This window comes from Aquila chrysaetos, chromosome 16, assembly GCF_900496995.4.
Source record: "Aquila chrysaetos chrysaetos chromosome 16, bAquChr1.4, whole genome shotgun sequence".
Classification (NCBI taxonomy): domain Eukaryota; kingdom Metazoa; phylum Chordata; class Aves; order Accipitriformes; family Accipitridae; genus Aquila; species Aquila chrysaetos.
The window spans coordinates 11752640-11777107 of NC_044019.1; the positions used below are offsets into that span (position 1 = coordinate 11752640).

The window sequence follows — 24468 nt, forward strand, 5'->3', positions numbered from 1 at the left end:
TCTCGGGCTCGCCGGTTTGGCTGGTGGGTGCCCAAGAGTAAACCGAGACCTCTGCGGGTGTTTCCCCGCACGGCCGGGCTGAACGGGGCTGGCCCAAGCCCGGGGCGGGTCTGCGGCACCATCCCCGTGGGCGTTCGGGCCCCCGGCCCTGCGCTCGCCGCGGCCCAGCCGCCTCCGGGAGCGTCCCCGTGCGGGAAGGCCCCGACAGCGCGGCCCCGCGGCGGGCCGGCTCTGCCGCCGGCGGGGGCAGCCGGGGGCGGGCGCCGCCCGCGGAGGGAGGGAGGGAGGAAGGAGGCCCCCGCGCGCGCGGCGGCCGTTGGGCGCGGCGGCCGTTGGCGAGATCAGAAGGGCGTGGGGGCCGTTGGCGAGCGGAAGGGCGGCGGGAGGGGGGCGGGCAGAGAGGCAGGAAGCTACGGAAGGCACCGGAAACGGCCCCCGGCCCGCTGGAGGGCAGCGGAGCGGAGCAGGTAGGGCCCGCGGGAGAGAGTGGGGCGGTTGGCGGGCGGGGCCGGGCCGGGCCGGGGCAGCGCTCTCCCCGGCCGAACGGGGAAGGCGAGGCGCTGTCCGGAAGGTTCCGTGGTGCCGCCCCGGCCGCGGGGCAGCTGCTGCGAGGCGAGGGTGGCGGGGCTGTGAGTGGGGACGGGGCGGCGCGACCTGCGAAGCCGCCCGGTGTGACAGGCAGGCCCCTGGCGGCCGCCACCCCTCGAGGGCAAGGCGCGGTGTCCTTTCGCAGGCCCTGCTGGAGTAAGCAAGAGGAACGGTCCCCGCCCCACCACCTCCTTCTTGTTGTGGCCACCGCTTGAGGCTGTAGCCGGTCTCCGCGGGGTGCAGCTGGAGTTGCTCCCCAAGGGTTTGTTTCCCTGGCCTGTGGGCAGCAGCCTCTCCCAGTGGGCCGTCTTGTGACTAGCAGTGCGCAGGGAGGGTGCGTACACTGGTAGGAAAAGAAAGGGTGCCTCAGACGTGCTAGGAGCATCGAAGTAGCTATCATCTTTTAGGGGTGTCGTGGGTATGGCTGTGGCCCGTGACATCTTCCACAGATGTGTGCATCAGCCTCTGGAGCTCTGTGTTGGAGTAGTGCAGATATTGATAAAGCTCTGAAGTTTTCCAGGCTGGGGTGACAGAGGAGGTGCCTCACAAGGACATCCCTGCAGCAGTAAGGTCTCAGCAGCGTGCCAGACTCACAGCTGTAGCAGACCGTTTCCCGAGAGGTTGTGGTTCTGGGCGGCAGCGTCTCTGGGGGTTGGTGTTCATCTTAGCACCTGCTGCAGTAGTAGGGTGTGAAGGCTTGCACTGCAGATGGCATCCCCTGCGGATGCAGGAGGGACACAGATGTGCTGGAGGTCCCAATGGTGTTTGTGCTGGAGGGGCAAAGAGGGACAGGAGTGCAGTCGCTTCAATATCATCCATGTTATTCAGACAAAGTACACTCTTAATCTAGGAAAAAGCCAGAGTGTTTTTCAGGTCTTTGTGGGATTTATTGGTCTGCTAAAACCAACAGGGACGGAGGAGCAGAAGCACGAGGGGAGTGGAGAAGCCAGCAAAGATCAAAAGATGAGGAGAATCACAAGTGCTGCAGTATTTGGTCTCTGTAATACTGGAAACCAGTTAGAAACCCAGAACAGGGAACTAGCTGTGTATCATTTGCAGCTCTGAAAGTGGAAGGATGTGTGGGCCTGGAGTGTAATGCAGGGGAACGGGATTTAACAGCAGTGTGGCAGCAGGTATATGCTGCTTCTATATCTGTTTTTCATCTCTTCCTATGTTTTTAGAAATGTTCATAAACTCATACAATCTTTTTATGTCTCCAGTAGTATTCACAATTAGGGTCCCCAGTACTGATAATTATGGTCTCCAAAAGCTATAAGAAGCAAGTAATGAGTTTGCAAAGTGAAGGGCCTCGTGCTTAGGGCCTGCCCACGTTTATTCTGCCTTCTTGTTTGGCCATGAGATAACATAGTCTCTAGCTACATGATGTTATATTATCATCTGTAGTGCATAGGAGGGACTGTTCTTCCGAGCAAATTGAGTTTAAATTGTTCTCTGCAAAACACCCTTCCTATTTTGTGGGTTAAATCTGAAGGCAAGTAGTAAATGCAGCAGAGGATTTTGGTGTGCCTCTGTGGTGGTGGCTGTTGTCCTTGTCCGAACCCCCTACTAGGTGATGGCTGCTGAGATGCCATGAGATGTGACACCTGTCCTTCATTTGCTGTGGTTCTGAGCTCTGCAGCTCTCTGGTTCTCTTGGAGAGCCCAGCCCCTTGGACTCAGTACCTAAAAAACTTACTACGTTTAATGTTCATCTGTCTGATTTCCTCTGGGTAAAGCAACGCAGCGTATCACCTTCCAAGTGTAAATTGAAGACAAGGCAAGTGTGGAAGACTCTAGCTGGCGTTTTCTGTTTGTCTGCATGCATGTGGATATTAACTTTTTTTAGATACGTGCATACATGAAAAATGTAGTTGTGCTCAAGGTGAACTGTTACTAATTGAGCCAGTACGTGACATGTGCTATATAAGCAATAAACTGTGTATATGCATCAAATGAGCAGCTGAGCCCGTAGTCATGAAGGTAATTCTCATTGCCACATGTCAGCGTACAGTCTGTTTGGGGGCTGAGAAAGAAGTCAGTTGTGTTTGAGAGCACTAATGCAAATTGTCCAAGCCTTGCAAGTGATGCATGAAAATCTCATCAGTAGTCAGGTTGGCTTTAATGAAAGTCATCTGATACAAATGACTGAGCTTTAATGGTTCATGCTAGGTAGGCATAGGCAAAGATCAGTGTTTGTAAAGACAGCGAAGCTTGTGTAAGGCCTGTAGGTAGTGCTAATTCTGGTGCCTACTGTTACAAGGTATGCCTTTTTTCCTGCTGATTTGGACAGTGCGTTTAACCCAACAGGCTTGGACATTTTCTTAAATACTGCAGCAGAATGCCCACAGGGATTGTCTTCCATATGGAAGTCTGCAGGACTGGTCCACCTACCTTTGCTTCATTTCAGCTGTATACAACCAATTGTATGTGAGCTCATGATAGAAGGGCAGAGTGTTTTGGTAAGGAAGCAGATTTAGCTCCAAGTTTCTTATTATAGAAAACAACAGGGAGGGGAGAGGGACACTTGTTTAAAAACTGGAAAGTATCTTAGCTCTTTGTTGTACCCTTTAATCTTCTTATTTGATTTGAAACCACTTCAACAGCTGCAGCTCCTGTTTAATTTGGAGAACAAAACCCTAGCAGTTCAACTGTCTGGGGATGCTTGAGGCCACAAGTGGAAGGGAAACCCACATTGAGGGCAAGTCCTTTCTTCTTCTAAATGCACAACTTACTGTGTGGGTTATTTTTAGTGCTGTAATCTCACTGAGTGCTGCTGAGAGAAACTGTGCCAAGCAGGCTGGCAGGCTTTGAAGGGCTTGAGAAATGGGATTTCCTGTTCCACCGGCTCAGAGCTGACTCTTGCCATTGTCAGGAGCTATTATCGCCTTCTCGCAGCCAAAGCAGATAACATAGCTTCAAGGTCAGGGAAGACACAAGCTTTCATCAGCAGCATTAGCAGAAGGAAGAGTTTGCTTGCAGTCAGGGTGAGTGTTTCTGTAGCTGGTGTAGTCAGGGACCTCTGCCTGGACAGAGGGGTCTGCATGTGGATCACAGAACCACACAACAGTTGTAGTTGGAAGGGACCTCTGGAGACCTGCTCAAAACAGGTTGCTCACTGCTCTGTCCAGTTGGGTTCTCAATGTTTCCGAGGTAGACACTACACAACCCCTCTGGACAGCCTGTTCTAGAAACAGCTGCTAGGGAGAGGAGAGAAATTTATTTCTCTGCTCCTCAGCTTCTCACTGACCTGCTCTTTGTTGTGGCTTTTGTGCTTCTGCTGGGCGTTCTCTCTTGTGTGGACGTACCTGGGACTAGAAGGCAGTACTCATCCAGCCCTGATAGTGTGTTGCATTTCTCTCCACGCTGTCCAGAATAGAAGGAAAACAGGCTGGTCTAGGGAAGTAGCAAGCCTTTGTATAGGAAGTAGTTCCAGCTAGAGGAACTGTCAGAAAAAGCATCTCTATTTAAAGTCTCATACACTCTTGAACAGGTTGAGACAGTGGCTTCAAATTGCAGTGTCTGTTCTGGATAGTTCCTCTGCGGGACATCCTCATTCTTCAAGTAAAATCAGGTTTCAGAGTGGATGAAACTAAGCTGGAGCAAGGCGCTCCTGACTCAATAGCAGGGTGTGCATGCTGGAGTTACCTGGAATTAGATTCCAGTATTATGCTGTTTGTGACAATTGGCTCGATCAAGTCTTGTTATTTATATAAATAGTACGGTGGAATAGTGATTTCTCTCCTGTCTGAAGCAAATTACTTCCATGGTTCTGATACAGTTTATTGAAACATGCTGCTCAAAATTAGGTGCAAGAGTGCATCAGGGAATGTATTGGAGCTACATAAGTTAGGGATGCTTTGAGGATATGTGAAAAGCCATTTTTAGGACTGTGTTACAGGTAGAGTCCTGACTGAGACCTCGCATCACTTTATGGGAGTGCTCATGAGCTCCAATTCACATATGGTTCCTGTTCTATACTCTTGTGCATAAATGCTGTGTAGGAAATTGTTTCTCTCTGCCCAAGAGCCTTCAGTTTTAGTACCGAGTTGCACAATGAGAGCAGAAATGGGCATGAACTAGGTAGAGCTTGTGTTTACAGAAAAGCTTAAAAAAAAAAAAAAAAAAAAAAGCCTTGGGACTAAAGTCTGGTCCCAAAATCTGGTCCCTGTCTGCTAAGCTTTAGGCCAATGTTTTGATGGGCTGTGATACCTTTCCACAGCAGGGCCTCTGTGTAGGATGGTGAAAAGAGGGTTGGGCTGGGACTACAGTGTGTCCTGGCTTTGGCTTTTGGCTGCTGTGTGGCAGTGGCCAGCTCCCCTTTCTTACTATTGCAGAGATAAAGAAACTGAGGAAGGCAGCAGCTCCTCCTTTGCAAAGAGCTTTGAGGATCACTGTTAAAAGTGTGGTATAAAAGTAGGTAATTTTGTTAAACTGTTCCTGTTTTAGTGCAGTTGAGGAGCAGAAACTGGGCATTGAATGGGAAGCTGGTGTTTTGTCTGAAACAGAGCAAGTTTGCCATGGGTCCCTGAAGTTGCTGGCTCCTGATAGAGACATCTCAGTGTGAGCTATTCAGATGCTGTTATACTTCATGTGAGAGTCAGGCATATTCTTTTGCTTGCATCATGATAGCTCCGAGATGTCTCTGGAGTGACCCTGTGGAGAGGAGACCTGGACTCAGCACAGGGGTCTGTGGCACATGATGTGGCTTGGTAGTGTCCTGGTCTTAAATTTCTGAAGTTTATTCTCCTATAGGGAATCCAAACGTAGATTCAAGTAACAATTAACAACCATTCAGCATGATGGCATTTATTTGCCAGATATTTGGGTGGCACAGCAATGATGGCTTTGTCAGCACTTTACAGAGGGGATGACTGAAATCTTAACTGGGCTGGATAAGAGCAGTAAAGAAGGATGCCTCTTGCTCTGCTGAGGTTGTAAGTGAGAGCAGGTATCTGAGAGAGAGCACAACTCTCTTCCCCTCTCTGGCCTTGCCTTGTGTTGAATGTATAACCTGGTAAGTGGCGGGGGGGGGGGGGGGGGGGAGCTAAATAGCTCATAACTTACAACTGTAAAATAGACTCTGTGCAGTCTGCAGTCTGCCTGACATCAGAGGAGGTGGTTTTCCTGGTGCTAGTGACACTACTCTTGGGTGTAATAGAGCCATGGGAGGGCCCCAGCAGCCATGTCTGGCAGAGGCCTGCATTGGCTGAATTAAGAATTACATTCAAAGAAGGAGGTAAAGGTTATGCTGCTATTTCCTTGTTTCTATATTAGATTTAGTTTAGCTTGCTAGGGCTTGGTGCTGCAAGTGACTGCACTCAGAGTCAACGGTGGAGGAGTCAGTGCTCAATTTGAGACTGAAGTATTGCCTCAGGCACTCTGCGATAGTAGTGAGACCTGGTTAAATGGGATCTTGTTGTGGTTTAACCCCAGCTGGCAACTAAGCTCACTCCTCCCTCCCCAGTGAGATGGGGGAGAGAATCGGGGTAAATTATTAAATTTATTAAAAAAGCGAGTGGACAGGGTACTTAAGGACATGGTTTAGTGGGCATGGTTAATGGTTGGACTCAATGATCTTGAAGGTCTTTTGCAACCTAAATGATTCTATGATTCTATGATTCTGTGACTTCATCCCCTTCTACAGGATGTAAATGTTCTGATTGGGCAGGGCCAGCTCAATTGGTAGATCCTTGTTTGACTAACCAACTGGCTTTTGCTAAATGTGTATCCCAATGTTCAAAGGTCCCACCCCTCATTGCTGTAAGTGTAGTCTTTTAACAGTCCATTGTATTGTTCAACTTCCCTGGAGGCTGGTGCATGGTAGGAGATGTCGTATACCCACTCAAGGCCATGCTCTTTGGCCCAGGTGTCTATGACGTTGTTTTGGAAATGAGTCCCGTTGTCTGACTCAATTCTTTCTGGGGTGCCGTGTCGCCACAAGACCTGCTTTTCAAGTCCCAGGATAGTGTTCTGGGTGGTGGCATGGGGCACGGGATGTGTTTCCAGCCATCCGGTGATTGCTTCCACCATTGTAAGTACATGGCACTTGCCTTGGTGGGTTTGTGGGACTGTGACACAGTCTGCCAGGCCTTCCCATATTTATATTTTGGCCATTGCCCTCCATACCACAGGGCTTTTAGCCACTTGGCTTGCTTGGTTGCAGCATGTGTTTCACATTCATGGTTAACCTGTGCAATAGTGTCCATGGTCAAGTCTGCCCCTGGATCACGAGCCCATCTATATGTTGCATCTCTTCCTTGATGGCCTGAGGTGTCATGGGCCCACCGAGCCATAAGTAATTCACCTTTAAGTTGCCAGTCCAAACCCACCTGAGCCACTTCAGTCTTAGCATCCTGATCCACCTGCTGGTTATTCTGAAGTTCTTCAGTGGCCCAACTCCTGGATACGTGAGCATCTACGGGATGTACTTTTACAACCAGTTTCTATAGCTGGGACACGATATCTTGCCACAATGGGGCTGTTGGGATCCCCCTGTCACTCCAGAAATACAGATGGGTTCTGCCCCTCTATAGCTTGATGGCACTAGGGTACACTCTGCACCAGTGTCCACTACAGCTTTGTACACCCGTGGGTCTGATGTGCCAGGCTGTTGAATCCACACAGTCCGGTAAACCTGGTTGTCCCTTTCCTCCACCTGGCTGGAGGCAGGGCCCCTCCAATCCTGGTCACAGTATTGGTTACCCACTTCTTGTAAACATGAATTAGAAGTCCCTTCGAGAGGATCAGAAGTAAGATCAGCCCTTCTGCTCTGGGGAATTGCCTGCTGGAAACTGAAGTGGCATTTTTCCTGGAAGAATCCCCTTTTGTGGTTGTTTTTCCTTTCAATTCACATGCTTGTGCCTCTAGGGTCGAGGTAAGTTTTCCATCCTGCTCCCTCATGTCCTGTCCATGGTCACATAGATAAAACCACAGGGTACTCCATGGTGTGTACCTTCTGTATTCTCTTTTTTGAGCAGAGGAACACTTAGGCCTAATAGCTGAGATACTGGTCCCTACATGTGGCGGGCAGAACTTATCCTTGAATCGCTGGAACTCTCAGGACCATTTCTTGGCTAGTATGCCTGGCAGTTTCTCCACAGCTGAGACAAGGGAGGAAGAGAGACTTTCTTCATATTGCCGGAGTCAGCCAGCCAATTCATCCACCATTAGTCCATTTTTGTCTTTCCAGTCCATTACTGGAAAGTTGAGTTGTCACACGACAATGGCGTGCTCCGTACAAAATTCCGCCACGTGGGTCATGCGCATTGGACTTCATCTGGATCTGTGGGTAACCGTGCGTTGTCTGGGTCATAATAAACAATATCTCCTGCACAGCTAATTCCCTCAAGCACTGGATACCTCTCCACGGTAGTCCACTTGCTTGGATGGTGTACACCGTCTTCCTTGAAGGGATACCTTTCCCTCACGCCTGACAGAAGTCACCTCCAGAGGCTGAGAGCTTGTGTCTTTTTTTCCAATTGCCTTATCAATGCCCCCTTCCTTAGACAGGGATCCCAGCTGTTTGGCTTCCCTACCCTCTAATTCCAAGCTACTGGCCCCATTATCCCAGCATCGGAGCAGCCAGGTGATAATGTGCTCGCCTGGACAACGGCTGCACAATGGACAAAATCCTTTCGCGTATCCTGCAGCTCACTCGGGGATAGGGATCAGGTGGTTACCTCTGGTTCTGCCTCTTCCTCCTGTTCCAGTGATGACACTGGCTCATCTTCATCCGTTACTAAGTGAACTGACTTTTTTGTGTATTTCTTCTTCTGTGTGGGGGCAACTGATACCAGCACGGGTTGGTTCTCTGGTTCAGCTGCAGGGCCTGTCACTGGGGTTGGAGTAGTAGAGCCTGTTGTTTTGTCATCAGATCCAGAGACCTTCTCTTCCCCTTGAGGGTACTGAATAGTGTTGAATGGGGCTTGGTAGGCATGGGCCAGGCCCCAGCACACTGCAGTGATTTGTGTCTTTCCTGGAATTGCTACGGTAACAGCATACTTTTTCCAAATATTCTACTAGTTTTTCGGGATTCTGCAATTGTTCAAGCGTGAAGTTCCAAAACACTGGAGGTGCCCACCGTCCTAGGCATTTGCCCATGCTGTCGCATATACTCTGCCACTCATAACTCTCCGGCCTTGGGGCAGATCTCTGGGTGGTACTCTTAAGTAGTTGTTAGCCTAAACAAAACCTGAACCACATTCAGGAACATGGTGGTTCCCAGCAATGGGACCATGCTGCTTTCAGCATCTGCAGGATATTCAGAATTCTCAAGAGCTATTGTAACTAGCCTGGAGGAGAAAGGGAAGGTGGAGGAAGGTGCCTCCCCCATAGATTGGGTCTCCAAGGAGAAAAGGTGTAATTATTAAGTTTCTGAGAGACGGCTCCTGAAGTATGGAGGTGATGGCAATGCTTAGTACAAATACTGGATTAGTCCCACAACTGCTAATTTTATCATACCGTAAGCCATGGTATGCACTATCATACGTAGTACGGCAAAGCGATAACCTTAATCCACCTCCCACGGATGATAAGCAGCAGCACAGGGACTATATATGGCAAGTGAGGTGATACATAACACAACTCTTAAGAACAAGCGCAACAACTCTGAGAGCCAATAAATCAACATTGTGACCAGTGACTATTAAACTAATATAATGAATACTTACAACAAATTTGTTTTAACGTGCTCTGGTCAGATCTGTCGTTATCTCAAACCTTCATGCCCCACGTTGGGTGCCAAAAACTACTGTTGTGGTTTAATCCCAGCCAGCAGCTAAGCGCCATGGAGCCGCTCGCTCACTCCTCCCTCCCCAGTCGGATGGGGGAGAAAATCGGGGTAAAAAAAAAAAAAAAGTAAAACTCATGGGTTGAGATAAAGACAGTTTAATAGGACAGAAAAGGAAGGGAAAATAATAATAGAATATACAAAACAAGTGATGCACAATACAATTGCTCACCACCCGCTGACCGATGCCCAGCCAGTCCCTGAGCCATGGTGCCCTCCCAGCCAAGTCCCCCCAGTTTATATACTGGGCATGACGTCACATGGTATGGAATGCCCCTTTGGCCGGTTTGGGTCAGCTGTCCTGGCTGTGTCCCCTCCCAACTTCTTGTGCCCCTCCAGCCTCCGCTGGCAGGGCAGTATGAGAAGCTGAAAAGTCCTTGACTTAGTATAAACACTGCTAGCAACAACTAAAAACATCAGTGCGTTATCAACGTTATTCTCATCCTAAATCCAAAACACAGCACTATACCAGCTATTAAGAAGAAACTTAACTTTATTCCAGCCAAAACCAGGACAGATCTGGTTGGTTCTCCATTAGGTTCCCTGTGCATATTTTTCTCCTGCAACTGTGTTTTTCACCTGTGAAGTGGCAGATCCTTTCCTGTACCCTGCACTGGGAGGGGTGACCTGTGGAGGGTGCCATGCCAGTACTGGGCTGCCAGCCAAGAGCAGAGCTGCATGGGAGTACATGCAGGGCAGGCTTGCTGCGCTCATGCACAGCCTGCTGACACTGGCCCCTTTGGGAAGCCAGGTTCTTCGGTTCTGGTTATGCCAGTGTCCTGCTTAGTGTGTGTTTTGCTTACCAGGGTAACCCTGCACTGTACATTGATATTAACATAGTATATCGCATAGGTGACTTTGCAGTACGAGGTTATGTTATTCATCCCCCACAATTTTTTCCTCAGCTGTTATACTGCATTTTATCTGCTTTCCCTGATTCTCTGCTTTTCCTGATTATCACTCATTTACAAATAATGACTCAGCAGTTGCTGACTGGGTAAACGCTGTCCTCCGCATCTTGACCAGGCATACGTTAGTGAGATGTCATCTGGTTTGACAGCAAGAGAAAGAAGTAGGAGCAGCCCTTGAGGCTTCATCCTGTCACATAGCAGTGTGAGTGGTCGGGTGCTGGGAGCTCTGGGGATAGCACAGCAGCCCCTCTGCCAGCCCCAGAAACATGCCTGCAGGAGTGTGGGTCCTCTTGGACAGCAGGTCCTGCTGTGGGGATGGAGCTGGGGAGCCAGTTTCATCAGTTTCTGCCTTTCATAGTGAGGGGGATTGTGCTCATTATGTTTCTGATAAAAGGATGTTGATAAGTTTGCTTTTTTTTTTAAGGACAGTGTTTGCAGTGCATCTATTTTGTGATACTTGACAATGCAGAGGGTGCAGTTGAAGGAGGCAGCCCATGGGAGAGCTGAGATCTGGGGTTTTGCCTAAAACTGATAAGCTTGGTGACTTTGGCCAGGCTGCTTCATCCTTTTTGTTTCTGTTGTCTTTCTCTATACGTTGTCTCCTTCAACTGGCTTGTCAGATGGTCTATAAGGCCTTCAGCAGAAGGATTACAACATAGTCTGGGAATGATGTTTGGCGTTGGCCTTCATGCAGCCTTTAAATGCTGCTGTTACGCGAATAATAAATATTACAAAATATCTCTTATTTCTTATCTCTGCACTAAGCAATGAAGAAGCAAGCCTGAGCATCTGATAGTAAACCTTGTGGTGAGTCTGGTAACTACTTTTATTGCAGTAGGAACAGGCAGCTTGCTGCTTTTCCCATAGGTGCCAAAAGCAGAGTGCAGACACTTGTCTACTGAGAGGCTGGAAACAACCCTCTGCTTAGAGATGCCTGAGCTTGCTGTAAATGAGCTGGTTTGGATGTGGGAAGTAGCTGAGCTATATTAGCTGGCACAGCTCCAGACTAATGCAGCTCAACTGGAACCAGTAGCCGGGCCAGCTTATTTGCCAAGGTGCTTCAAGTATCACTGTGTGATGCAGAACTGATTCGCTCACTACTGCTTCAGAGTTCCCAGGAGCTGAAGTTTCTGTGTATTATTTGAGGCAGCATAGACATACTCCCTGGCTTGGAGGTGTCTTCCTCCTTGGCTGGGTGAATTTTAATCAGTCTTTCACTTTTACCCTAAGAAAATTTAAAATAAGAAGCCTAGACCAAATGGAAGCATGGGTCAGTAGGGGGTATATGCAACTCTGAGCAGCCAGTGGTCTTCTAGTTCTTGTTCCCTATAAAATCCTGGCATACATAAGGTTTGTATCCTGGCAGCAAATAGAGAGGCACACAGGTAAAAAGAGAACTAGCAAGTTCTCTGTCTGATGAAGGTTCCTCTGATACCATTAGGATTCAAGGCAGCATGGCTACAAGCTGTCCTGTTGCACAGTACTCCATGTACTTACTACGCAGTATCCCCACTTGAGAGTTGAGTCATTGAGGGTGGTGATGGTACACCAGTTCTTGTTTAGATACCAGGTGGTGTGAGAGAACTATTTGGATTTCCAACAACTTCGAACCTGCAGCACCTTGCCTGGCATAAAGGAGGTAGTTCTAGTGGTTAATTCAGGTACTGTCACTGAGATTTTTAAGTGCTGACTTAATTTTTTCCTGCTGTTCCGTGGGTACGTAGTTAAGCAACCCTCAAACCCTCTGAAAATCCCATGTTACTGTAGTGCTTGTAGTAGCTAAACTAAGCCCTGAACTCAGGTATGCCTGATCTGCAAGTCAGTGAGGGAGAAGAGGATGATAACGAGGAGAGATTTTGACTTGAGTATAGATCTCACCATGCCTGTGCAATCCCCAGCCAAGCCACGCTGTCCTCTGGCTTGGCCTCGATCCTCCTATGCAGCAGGAACGCAGAACCTGTCTCTGCAGCCTCTTCTTACCAGTGTGCAGACAAGTTCCCTGACTCCACATGTTCTGCAGGGTGTGTGCCCATACAGTATGCTGCACCTCTTTTGCACTGGGGAAGTGTATCAGCCGGGGTGATGGTTTAAAGGAGGCAGTGGAAAACACAGTCTTAGGCTGGGGTCAGGTCATCCTATTAAGGAGCACATGGACACTATGTGTGCATTTCTGGCCCTGTCCGAGGAAGAGGCAGTCATAGGAAGCAGCAGTACAGACTGGCCCATAGCCACTGCCCCAACAGGGAGCTGTGTGTGTCAATTCAGGCAATTGAGGCACAAATCAACATTGAGGGGAGGAGGAATCATGTTTGTACTGCTTGATATTTAAAAGAGGACCAGTAATGTCTGTGGTTTATGCATTAGAAAAGACTGAGTAGATTGAGTTGGTCAAATCAACATGGCAACGGCAGTAAGACATAGAAAAGGAACTTAGAAATATTTCAAGACAGACTGATAGTTGTTGCTTCAGCTGATAGAAATCTGTACAGGGCCATTGGCCTCATTGGGTTAAACTGGCTGTAGTTCTGACCCTGAATTAGCAATAACTTTGGCTCCAGGTTCCACCTCTGTATTGCTGTTGTTTCATTTAGCTGTGTTACGTGCTCAGGTCAGTTTGGAGTACTGCAGCTGACACAGCTGCTGGATTATCAAGTAGTTCCAGGGAAAATGTTTGGGTTTTGTCATAGTTGTCAACTTCAAGTGGAGAACAAAAGGGCATTGCTCAGAGAGAATTCCCTCAACATGTTGCAAAATACAGGATTCATTGGGACTGTTGTGGCTTGTGATACCTGGGAGTTCAGAGCAGTGGCTTGTAGTGTTCCCTTCTGACCCTGAAATGAAGAGTCTTATAAATGAAAGTGGGCTTGCTATAAACCAGTAAACTTCAGCCCAGTTTATATGATGGTCTACCCGGAGCATTTTATGCTGGAGAAGAATGAAAACCTTTAGAAAAGTTCTTAGTTTAAGTAAGTGCAGTTTTAATTAAGCTAGCTTTTAATCACGTTGCTAGCATGTGGGGGCTTGATTTTGGTTAGTGACACAACCAAGGGCCAACTACAGCCATTTATTAAAAAAAAATAGTTCTAAAAGTAGTTCTGCCAGATATGTTTGGAAGTATGTGGGCTGTGGAATCATACAGAGGTGTGAAAGCAGACACAACCCTGATCTCTAACTTCAGTGGAGTTGCACTGCAAATTTGCTTTAGAAAAAGGGAAGAAAGAGGAGAGCCTGACAGCATCTTTAAGCCAGAATGAAGAGGACTGCTGCCAAATGATCTCATTTGGGAAAGGGGGACAGAGAGCTTTTGTCTCCTTAAGTTGTACAGTCCTGTAATGGAAAGGGCTAACTACTTGTTGAGCCATGTGTGTAGTTTGTGCTTGGTCTCTGTTTATTTGCCCTGGGCTGTGTTTGTGTGCAGTTTCTGCTTGCACTTGCCTGCTCAATCTCCTGGGAAGGTGGGCTGCAGTTGGATCAAGTCAGCCAGAACTTATAGATCAGCGCTGGCCATGTCCAGCATGAAAGGTTATTGCAACCCCTGAGGCATGAGTGGTAATGGGTAGAACCAAGTGTCATGATGTCACTTGAAAGTACAGTGTGTTTTGCATGTTACTAATGTGATTTGCTTGAAGATAAACTTCCCAGTCTGCCTGTTGCTTCCACAGCTGCCGCTGCTCCACTCTCCACCAGAGAGGGGTGGAGAAGCAAGATGACCTTTGTAGCACGCAAAAATCCTGCAGAGAGGTAGAATATGGTGTCACCCATTAGATGTTATGTGACTCAGCTGGGGATCAGTTGTGCTACAGTGCTTTGTGCTGGGCCTTGTATGATGCCCTGCTGATTAGCTAGTATGGAGAAGAACAATGTCTAGAACACAGGACCTTCCTCAGAGAGGACTGGGTAGTAGAGACGCTGTCTTTTCTCTTTGCTTCCTAAAGACTTTTACAAGCTGTATCATGTGCCTGCTGTCAGTTGTGCTGTACAGAGGCAGGAGAGGATGACAGAGATGTGTGGATATGCCTTTCTAGCCTGTGTAGCTTCTATGTAGCTTTGCAGAGACTTGACAGCATTCAGTCTCGGTGTGACAGGGACACAGCTAAACATCAGAGTCTGGCTGCATGAGGGGAAGGACCATGCGTAACCTAGTCCTTCTCAAATGGAAAGGTCAAGTAGAGCCCACTACCACACAAACCTGGACAGATAAATACTGTGGCATGTTATTGAGGCTTATTTCAGTAGCACATGAAAGCTATAAGTCTGTTCCGTTCCATTCTTTGATAGTGCAGCAAGGGACAGCCTTGTCCATGTAGGTGTGATAGACAAGAAGGTAGAGAGGTATCTGTTGTCCACATTATGCAGATTCAGGAACTGAGATGAAGAGCAATTCAGTGATTCTCTCAGTTGCTTATAAGAACACTGTGGCTTGGGCTGGAACTTGAATCCAGACCTTAACCTGGCAACAGCACGTTCCAGTGAGCAGGTCTGCAAACCTCCTTGGTGGCCTGTCCCTAAAGACAGGTTCTTTGATTTCTCAGCACATCACTTTAGAGTGGCTCTGAAAAGATGCAAATGCTACATTTCTTTCTTCGATAATGAAAGAAAAGTTGTTTTGGCATCTCTTCTCTTATGGTATAGCACCAAGATCCAGCATGGTACCTGCAGAGGAAGTCTGGATCACGCAGACTGTCCCAGTTGTGCAAGTGGTGAAACAAGTGCCCACATTTCAGAAGCTAGATTTGTACAATTTGTGATTGAGTCTGAGCTCTTCTGTCCCGTTGTGTTTGGGGACATTTATGAGTGTGTGTTCTTGTGCAGGTCCTTTGGCATCTAGTAACATGGGAGCACAGGTTGTCATTTTTTCCTTGCTCAGGAAACTTAAGGGTTCGTTTACAGGCTGTCTCTCCCTTTCCAATGGTTGCTTGTTTCTGCAAGACTTGTAAAAGCTTTTTAATAGCATTGAAGCTCCTACCTGTCTTCCAAGTTGGTTGAAATCAGCCAGCAGTTCAAAAGTTTGGGGTAGGCAAGAAAAAGGGACAGGCAGATGGAGTCTTGCTTAAGCTTTCTTCATTTTGGATATCTGGCTTTAAAAGAAGCCCTTGTTTTCATTTCATGGACCAGAAGTCTTTCACTGCACAATAAAACAACGCTCTTATAAACCACCTGAGCTATTTATCTGAGGAGCACCTGGATCAGAAATGAATGTTAATCCAGTAATAACAGATAATTAAACTGTTATAATTTTTTTTTTGATCTCTGTTCTCCAGATGTAGTTTCACTTTTTGCCTTCATCGGGGAGATTATAATGAAGCACAGAGGGCTTCTAATCTAATCAAAATTCCTTGATGGATTGGAGTATTTGTTGTGCTTTCACATTTAAGCAGTGGTTACACCACAAGATTAACTGCATTCACAGGGTTGCCATCTTATTACTGTGTTCAGCCTAGTGGTTTGATGTAGGCAGAAGAAAGGTGATTCCAGAGTACCTGACCTCCGCCATGGTCCATGAACAGGACCGTTGTGGTCCTGTGTGTGGCAGGGCCAGGTTTGTGAAGTTGTCAAACCAGCTCTCAGCCAGGCGCCAATGGGAGTCTGCAAAACCAGCACTCGGGTCCTATCCAGTCCTGACGGCACCCACAGGTTCCTTGCAGTTCTGATTTGGCCCCTAAGCACAAACAGATCAATGAGATTGTGAGTGGCAAAGAGCAGTTACAGCCTATCTCAGGCTGCATTCCTGTGAAGGTCTGCAAAATGCACGTTCCCTCTTCAGTGACTCCACTTGAGCTACCTTATCTGCACGTACAACACAGCACGGTTCCCTTTGCCAGGTAGCCCAGTAGTTGCTCAACAAGGAGGTTCAGACTCAGCTCTGCTCGATTTGGAGCAGGGCAGGGTACTGATCATTCCCTGAGCATCTCCTGTTCTTTCCTGCAGCATGTTGTAAGTGTGGCTTTTGACCTTCAGTCCGTCACGGCGTGCAATGGGGAGTTTGTGGCTGGGAGCGTAGGATGCAGACATGCCCTGTATCTCTGTGCTGAACATCCATTGCAGAATTGCTTGCAATTGCAAGGGGCTAAGCTTTGCAATTCGGGTGACACTATGTAGTCTTCTGGTGCCTCAGTACTGAGCTTTGTGTGAGCTTGAACTGATCTGGCTTAAGCCCTGAACTTAAGCCCTGAAAGTAGTGGCTTTGTAGTTGAAAATCTCACATGGAAGGAGCCTTACCTGTCCAGCTGGGAACTGTGTGTCTGCTTTCTGTTGCTCTATAGATTTCATCTGATTCTTCCCAAGTGTTTTGGCTTCAAATTGTGATTTCTGTTTGGCAGCAGGATGCCGACATATGTTGGTTTGCAGTGCCTGACTGCCTTCCTATCTGCTTCCTCATGTCATCCTTCTGTGAGTGAAATGAGGGACTTCCTGCACAAACCTTACTGGGTCAATAGGTGCAAATTCAAGGAAGTATTGGTTCTTTGCTGTTCTGCAGACCATGAGTGTCAGTGGCATAACAATGAATGAATTTACAGTGATGAATAATATTGAGGTCTTGATGCATATCTTGTTTTAAGATTTGCTAGGAACTACCTGTCGGAGCTGCAGTCCTTTTCACATGCCGGGACTGTGACACTCTGATCACAGCACAGCATCTGTTCTGTAGATTTCATTTAAACCAGTTTAAAACAGTTTTTAGACTAGTAAGAAAGATTATTCAAAGACATTTATTATTATTTGTGCTGTCTTGAAAATGTTCTTAAAGTAGCTAAAGTTTTCACAATTCTGCTGCAGTGAGTACAGCTGGTCTTTAGGCACAATTTGTCTTCTGCTTCTCATATTCACACCTGCTGAGACAGGTTTTATAGCCACAAGGATTCAAATTAACCTTCCTAAATTGTTAAGTGTCAGTAAACCTGGCTGAAAAGGACACGGAGTTCTTTCTGTTACAGGTTTTATATAGATTTCAGGTAACTGTGAAAATCTTGGATTATTATTCAGTGTCAGTTTCCAGTTCTGTTCTGGATTATCCTTTTTAAGTGGAGCCAAGCACAGGGTTCTTCTTATTCACAGAAGTAAATTCTTTTAATAGGCAGATTAATAGGCTGTCTGCAATACCAGTGTCTCCAAATTTGTTACAGAAGACTTTAAAAATCAATGTATTTCCACCTTGCAAAGTAAAATTATCCCTTATGTTTAGTCATCCAAAACCAGACATACTGTCTGCCTCTCTGCACTCTGTCATGACAGAAACAGTAAAGACTCTAGCATTAGCTTGCAATAAAACTACACAAAACCCCCAGGCTGGCCAAGACAGAGAATTGGGATGAATTTCTGTGTTAATAGCTATCTCATTGTCTACCAGACTTCATATGAGAGTTAGCTCTTCTACCCAAACTACTCCATAAGCTTTGATGCTTAGGAACAGAAAGAATATTCCTTGAGATTATTTTGGGAGTGAATCCTATGGAAGTCAGGTTTTTGTGTTTGATACTTGGTCAAGTGTAATTAAGAGGGGGGAAAAAAGTCATTTAGGAAATCTCATCTGTTTGGAAATAGAGCTTTCAAGTAGAAGTCTTTCCTAAAGGAATTCAGTCCATGCAGAAAGAAGCAGAACAGGACTCTAACTGCTCTCTGTGGCCTTATGGGGTCTAATGAGTATGCAGTACTGGAAAGCTGTGCAACCTTTCTTTTCTTTATCAGACCGAGTATTCACCTTCAACTCCTTGTACACTGGCATGAAAGCCCTTCTGGGGGAACCCTGGACCATTTCCTTGGTTCAGTGTGGTAGTTAAATTAGTGACTGGTGCCAAGGACCAGTTTGTTTTCCTTGTTTAGGTTTCCTTTTGCAGTCCTTGAGGGCAGTACTTGCTTCAGGGCAAGTGTCTTCTAAGCCTTACTGATGTCAGGTTGAAGCAGTGGCTTCTCAGAAGCCCAAGTCCTTTGTGAGATGGCATTTGACCTTTCTGTATCTGAGCTGATGTTGCAGAGGGTTGCTCTCCACTGAGCGGAAGGGCTGTCTAGCCCAGACTCTTTGTACCCTTGCTTTTGAATTATCCCAGAGACCATTAAAAGGAGGAGGAGTTTTATGTAAGGGACCCTGCACCACTTTCTGAGAGAATGTGAACTGTCTGCATTGGTGTATGGGAAAGCATCAGAGTATTTTAATGCTTCTTTTATAGATATAATGAAAAGAATTAGCAGATGATGACACATAGAGAAGTGAGGCTAGTCCTTTTTTTTTTTTTTTTTTTTTTTTTTTGGCTAGAGAAAGCTCTCTGAATGTTCTCTCATCTGAGTGCTTGGCCACAACAATTTGTTTTCTCTGAGTCACATGCTAACCTAGCTTTGAAAAGTCTTATTGTTCATGTTAGTGGTCACAACCAGAACAGTTCTTCTGTCCATGAAAAAGAATGGAGAATCCATTAGCACACTGAGGGATTTTTGCCAGCTCTTTGGTGGTTTTCTCACTTTATATCATCAGTTCTACTGGGAATATTGGGATTTGTCTGGACTGCATATAGCTATATCATGTAAAGATACCAGATCTGTCTTTAAATCTTTCAGGTACTGAGCTTGTATTCAGGCACCAGTATTGCCACAGCAGCACAGATAATTTAGCCATACTGAACTCCGTGCTCTAACTAGTGCCAGCACCCAGGCATTAGAATGAGATTTAAACTGTCTGGTGTTGCCATTTGTGCTACAGACACAAACATTGGTTTCATTTGTTTAGTAGGTTTGAACAGAATTAAAACAACAACCTATTCGTGTGTCCTCAATTTAGATAATGGAAGAGTATTTCTGGATTCAAGTCCTTCTGTTAACAAACAGCTGAAATGGTGAGCTAAGGATTGGCTGGGACAAGTTACATGACAGATGCAAGTAAGGGCTTGTTTGATGGAGCGTGGCTTTGTATGACAACAGCATATTTAGTAAGCGCTCATAAAGTTGGCTTGTTCTTTTATGGGATTGCTTGTTTCTGTGACAGTCTTTTAGTCTTCTGCTAATGTGCAGGAGCTAATTGTTACCTGACAGCATCTACCTTTAGCTCCCGATCACTTTCAGGAGCACCTTGGCATGTTTGGCCAGAACTAGTGGTACCTCAGAGCCAGAACAGATCTTTCTCCCTCCTCAGATCTTCTTGCCAGAAAAGTGTTCCATAGGAAGCAAGGTCGATTTTCTAAAAATTCTTGGCTAAGAGGTTGCTATTCATATATAAAATGAGTGTGCTCTATCGGATCTCAGACTTGATAACTTTCTACAATTCTCAGGCAAGAAAGAAGGGCGTAGCTCTGATTTTGCAGGACTGAAATACAAGATGGCTGACTCAACTTCCAGGTTGCCACTTCAGGACCTGTCTTAGGGTTGGGGTGAAGCTGGTCCTGTGATCTCTACACAGCGTCATTGCCTTGAGGTCAAAGCTAAAGGTGGGTGTTTCTCTGTGTGGAAGACTTGGTAGCACTGTTCCTGTGTCCCATTCCTGTGAATGAACAGAGGTAGCCCACATAATGGATGCAAGATGCTGACCTTGGTGCTTGCTTACCTGCTGCTGGTATTTATTCCAGATGGCATGTACGAAGAAATTATTTTCCTCCTGTTTTTATTTACAAACACTTCTTATGCTTGGATTTCCTAAGGACACTGCAGCCTCAAAGACTTACTGATAATGATTAAAATGCGGGGGGGGGGGGGGGAGTTTGTGTGCCATAGCATTTCACTTTTGCTATAAATTTATGCAACCTCAGCTCTTTAGCACATCAGTCGTGTGTCCACAGCACCAAATGTCAGGAACAGAATCCTACAAAACATAACATATGCCTATTGTTGGTTTTATGGGAAGGACTTTAGCCCTGTTACAGCTTGTGCTCATTGCAATGGTTTTAAGCCTGAAAGTTGGTTAGGGATTCTGCAACGGCAGATGTAAAGCTGAGAGTTTGACAAGGCAAGGCCTGCATGCCAGGAGGTGGGGTGGGTGGATAGTTTGAAAGGCATCTTCTAGCAGTGTTTGGTTATTTTTCTGGGGTGTTTTGTGGGTTTTATTTATTTAGCAACCCTTAAACAATGGTATGGTATGTCATGAAGTTTAGGGCAGGAGGGGGAGCTGAATATAGCATAATTAAAGTGTCTCCTGTTCTGACAGAGTTTTAAACAAATAATTACAAAACACATTTAAAGCAGCAATATGATGATCTCAGTGTTAGAAGACCTAAGCCTGTCTTTTAGATAAAGGGGGATTCAGGCTCAGTGCTTACAGCATGGATAGTCAGTGACATATTGCAAGCATAGAAAGTCACTGACAGGCTTCAGTAGCATCAACCAAGCAGAGTTTGAAGACTTAGTGGCATTTCTGTATCTAATGTTACTATAGCATAATTCAGGAACCTCTGAAATATGCTTGGATGCCTTGAGGCTGAGCTTTACAGTAACACTTAGTCCTGACAGAAAGAACATTAGTGTTGGCGCTATTGCAGTGTTTTCCTTATGCCCACTGCTAAACCCAACAAGACAGGCTACACTAAAATAGGATTCATTATTTGTGTTCTTGTCAACTGCTTGTAAAATATAAAGATTACCCTGCTAGATGAAGCATCTATGCTTTCAGGAATATCAAACATCTGCAGAGTAAACTCAGGACAGCTGCCATTAACAACAGCAGGCTCTTCTAGAGGTACTGTGGTACTTCACTGTTCTCATGGTAGCTGAATTAATGGTTTGCTGCTTTGCATCAATACATGGGTTCCCAGACTTCCTACAAGGTTCTGTCAGTTCTCCTATGGGAAGCTAAGGTATAGTCACCCTTGCATTTGATACAGATATCACTGTGTTGTGATCTCAAACTTATGAGGTGTAACTAAGTCTTGCCAGAGAGAGTTGAACTGCCTCTTGTTCAAGTCAAACCTTTCCCAAACATGTTATCATTTCTAAGTAGTCTTTCAGAATTAAGACTGCAAATGCATTTTTACAAGTAGATAATAAATTACCAGAAATACCTGGGTTTGGATTGTTGTTCTTCCTATTACTTTCTTACCTTGAACTCTACTGTATGCTCTCATTGCAGGTAGCACAGAGGCCTTACAAATGGTATTGCTCTGAGAGCTTCTGCTGACCTCTGGTTTTCCCTTCAGACACTAGTTTAAGGGAATTGTAATGGAAAGGCTTACATCAGTGTGAATGGAGACTGAATGGGAATATTTGTCTGGATATGGAGGCCATAGCAGGAGGACAGGGTGGGAAGGAGTGCTCTTGAACAGCCTGTGTTAACAGCACCCAGATGAGCAGGTCAGCGAGACTCCAGCACACTTGCCTGCAAGTTCACAAGGTACCCTGGAAATAAACAACAGAGGACAAGTCTGGGCTCACAAAGTTTGAGGTCATTTTCTCTCACTCACTCCTACGCTTCACTTCTCCTATGCTCATGCTTTTTTTGCTCTTTTTGTCTCACTTTTATGATGACTTGCTGTTTTTCTCACTTGCGCATTTTTCTTCCTTTATCTGTTGTTGCTCTTGCACACTTCTTTACAAGCTTTTTTCTTGTTTGTGCTTTTTCTCTTTTTACCTCCTTTCTTGCTCATGTTTCGCCTTCTCTTTTTTCTTTGCATTTGCTCTCCTTCCCTTCCCTTCCCTCTACTGACTTTTACTACAGTTACAGACCTTCTTCAGGAAAACTTTCTAGGATTCATGCCAGGTCAGTTATTAATGATGTATATACCTCAGGATAATGACCAAAACCAGTAACAATTCTGACAGGCTGCCACAAATTTGATTGATAGATGCATAACTGCAAGCAAAAATTTGGCATTTTCCCAGCTGGAAATGCTGAATGCAAGAATGCAGTGGAAATGTGAAGGAAAGAGCAGTATCACTGTCCAGATACAATATTGGTACAATACTGTACCCACAGATACTGTGATACAATATTAGCTGCAAAATATCCAGGACCCCACTACATTTGCAGAATTTAAGTATATACAAAGAGGAAACCCACGCTTAAGTGTTGCTTATCTTTGGAGTGCTTATCTTCAGCTTACCTGGGGAGGAAGGAGCATCTTAGCACTGCCAGAAAGAGCAAGGAATTCATTATAAATGTAAGCTGATGGAGTAGAAGACAAACAATTATTTATAAAGCTGGCTGACAACAGGGCTAACACCATTCAGTGGTGAAAGGGAAGCTGTATGGATGGATTCCACTGACTTGTGACGCTGCAAACACAAAAACAAAGCTTGTGGCTGATAGATTTGTTTTTATTATTATAGAACAGATGAACTAAAATAAGCCAACAATATAATTTTATGCCAACAGCCATCTTTCTAGCACAGGCGGTGACTGACTTGATGTACCCTTCTCCCTCCTCCCCGGGCCTCTGTTCAATGGGAAGCAAATGGTGGTGGCTCTTGCACATGGGTTTTGCACTCCAGTCATCTTACTCTTTTTTGTTTGTAGAGGTGTGCCTGGGAAAAGAGGAAGCAGGGGAGCAGAGAAAAGAGTATATACGTTGTAGGAGCAATAAGCAGAAAGGCTTGTGGATCCTCTTGCATGCTCACATGTTGTGACCAGGTAGATGGGACAACTGGAGAATCATGCCCACTTCCCACACATGGCAAGCCTCTAGTTGCTACTCTAGTCAAGCCAGGAGTTTCTTCCCATTCCAAGCTTACAAAGGGCAAGATGCACTCAACTGGGGAGTTTTTGGCAGGGTAAGGGGCAGTCTATGTAAAACCAAACCAAAAAACCACCCCCACCCCCAAAAAACAACCCAAACAAATCTGCATTTTAAGCCACTTCAAAGTAAAAGTCACTTCTTATAATATAATAGATATTTTTTAAATGGCAGGACCACCATCCTAGAAAGACAAAGGGCTTGCACTCAAGACCAAAGAAAGAAAAACAAAAAAACAACCAAACAAACAAACAAAAAAAGAAGAAAAAAAAAAAAAAACCCAACCAAAAAAACAAGAGTGGCCCCACACTCAAGCTTGGCTCTTCTATAAAAACAGCACTCATCATCCATCTGCATAAGTAAAAGGAGGAGCGGACAGAAAATAAAATAAAACTGGTGCAACTTCTTGCCAGGCGGCCCATTAAACCAAAGCTCCGTACAGTCCCATACGACTACACGTCCGGTGGTGGCAGCATAATTGCTTTCATTGCTGTATATGTCTGTATGTATATCTGAACATATACATACACATACACACAGAATATATAATATTGTTTTTAATGTTAGTTTTGATCCTGTCGGAGGGCTCATCTCTCTTTCACATGGTTCTGTGCTCCTGCGCTGTTGCTGCTCCCATTGCCGCTCCCGTTACTGCTGCTCCCACTGCTGCTGCAGAGGACCTCTGTGAGGTCGTCCATGATGGTGGTCTCTTTAGGGTCCACAAGGTTGAACTCCCTGATGAATAGGATAAAGTGTGTGTAGAGTGTGTTTAAATGTCCGTGCAGCTCCAGTGCCAAAGTCTCCTTAAAGTGTGAGGAGTAGATATGGGCCAGCACATGGAACAGGTACTTGCAGATCTTCTTCACTAGGGACTCAAATGAGTTTGGGAATTCCTTGCCTGAAAGGAAGATGGAGAAGCACCATAATAGCTCCAGCCACTCACCTTCAGCCCCACAGCAGCATTTGTTTGGGCTGAGCTGCGGGTAAGAGCAACTAGCCCGCCTTATACAGCAGACAGCTTGTGGGCCCTGTATCATCCTCTTACCTTCTTTTTACAGGAATTCAGGGGAAGAATCTAAGGAGGTTTTAAGCATTTTCATTTGAAGTTAAGTTTTAAACCTTAAGGGTTCAAAAAATCAGGAAGCAAGTGTAATCATTCTTTAAAACCAGAACGTTTTCTGTTACTGGCTGTGAAACTAATAAGAGGCTCTTCTCAGTCCTTATCTAGTTTGTCCAGGAATAGCAGATTTTTCCCCTGGAAGTACATAATGCTTGGGAGACCAATTCCCAGATCCTGAAATGGAAGGTAAGGTACACAGGCCTTGGAAGTATGCAGCAGTTTGACTAACTGTATATAATGACTTCACTCATTTCATTGTTGAAATTATATCAAATGGGAAAAGAAATGGAAGGAAATACTGGGTGCCTTCTGTCAGGTGCAGCTCAAATTGTGCTTGCTGGAGCAGTACTGTGCCTGCACAGCAAAAGACAATTATTGGACAACTACTTTGGTAACACTGAAAGTGAAACTGAGGCAA

At 45.8% G+C, this 24468-nt stretch overlaps 1 protein-coding gene and 1 long non-coding RNA gene across 12 annotated transcripts in view; one reads left to right on the forward strand and one right to left on the reverse strand.

The window, feature by feature from the left end:
- Positions 1-418: 418 nt before the first annotated feature.
- Positions 419-24468, forward strand: part of LOC115352185 — a 38574-nt gene continuing 14524 nt past the window's right edge. For 2 of the 4 annotated variants that reach the window (XR_003927015.1, XR_003927013.1), the window contains exon 1: positions 419-467. This is a non-coding gene — a long non-coding RNA (uncharacterized LOC115352185). Of the gene's footprint in view, positions 468-5530; positions 5536-23827; positions 24237-24468 lie in introns of those variants that run through there. The other 2 variants (XR_003927014.1, XR_003927016.2) reach the window with 2 other exon arrangements.
- MOB2 (MOB kinase activator 2) overlaps positions 22497-24468 on the reverse strand; it is a 120190-nt gene continuing 118218 nt past the window's right edge. For all 8 annotated transcript variants that reach the window (XM_041129382.1, XM_030039941.2, XM_030039935.2 and 5 more), the window contains one exon: positions 22497-23828. In XM_041129382.1, the coding sequence (XP_040985316.1) occupies positions 23518-23828 (311 nt within the window). In that variant the 3' untranslated portion in view covers positions 22497-23517. The remainder of the gene's footprint in view (positions 23829-24468) is intronic.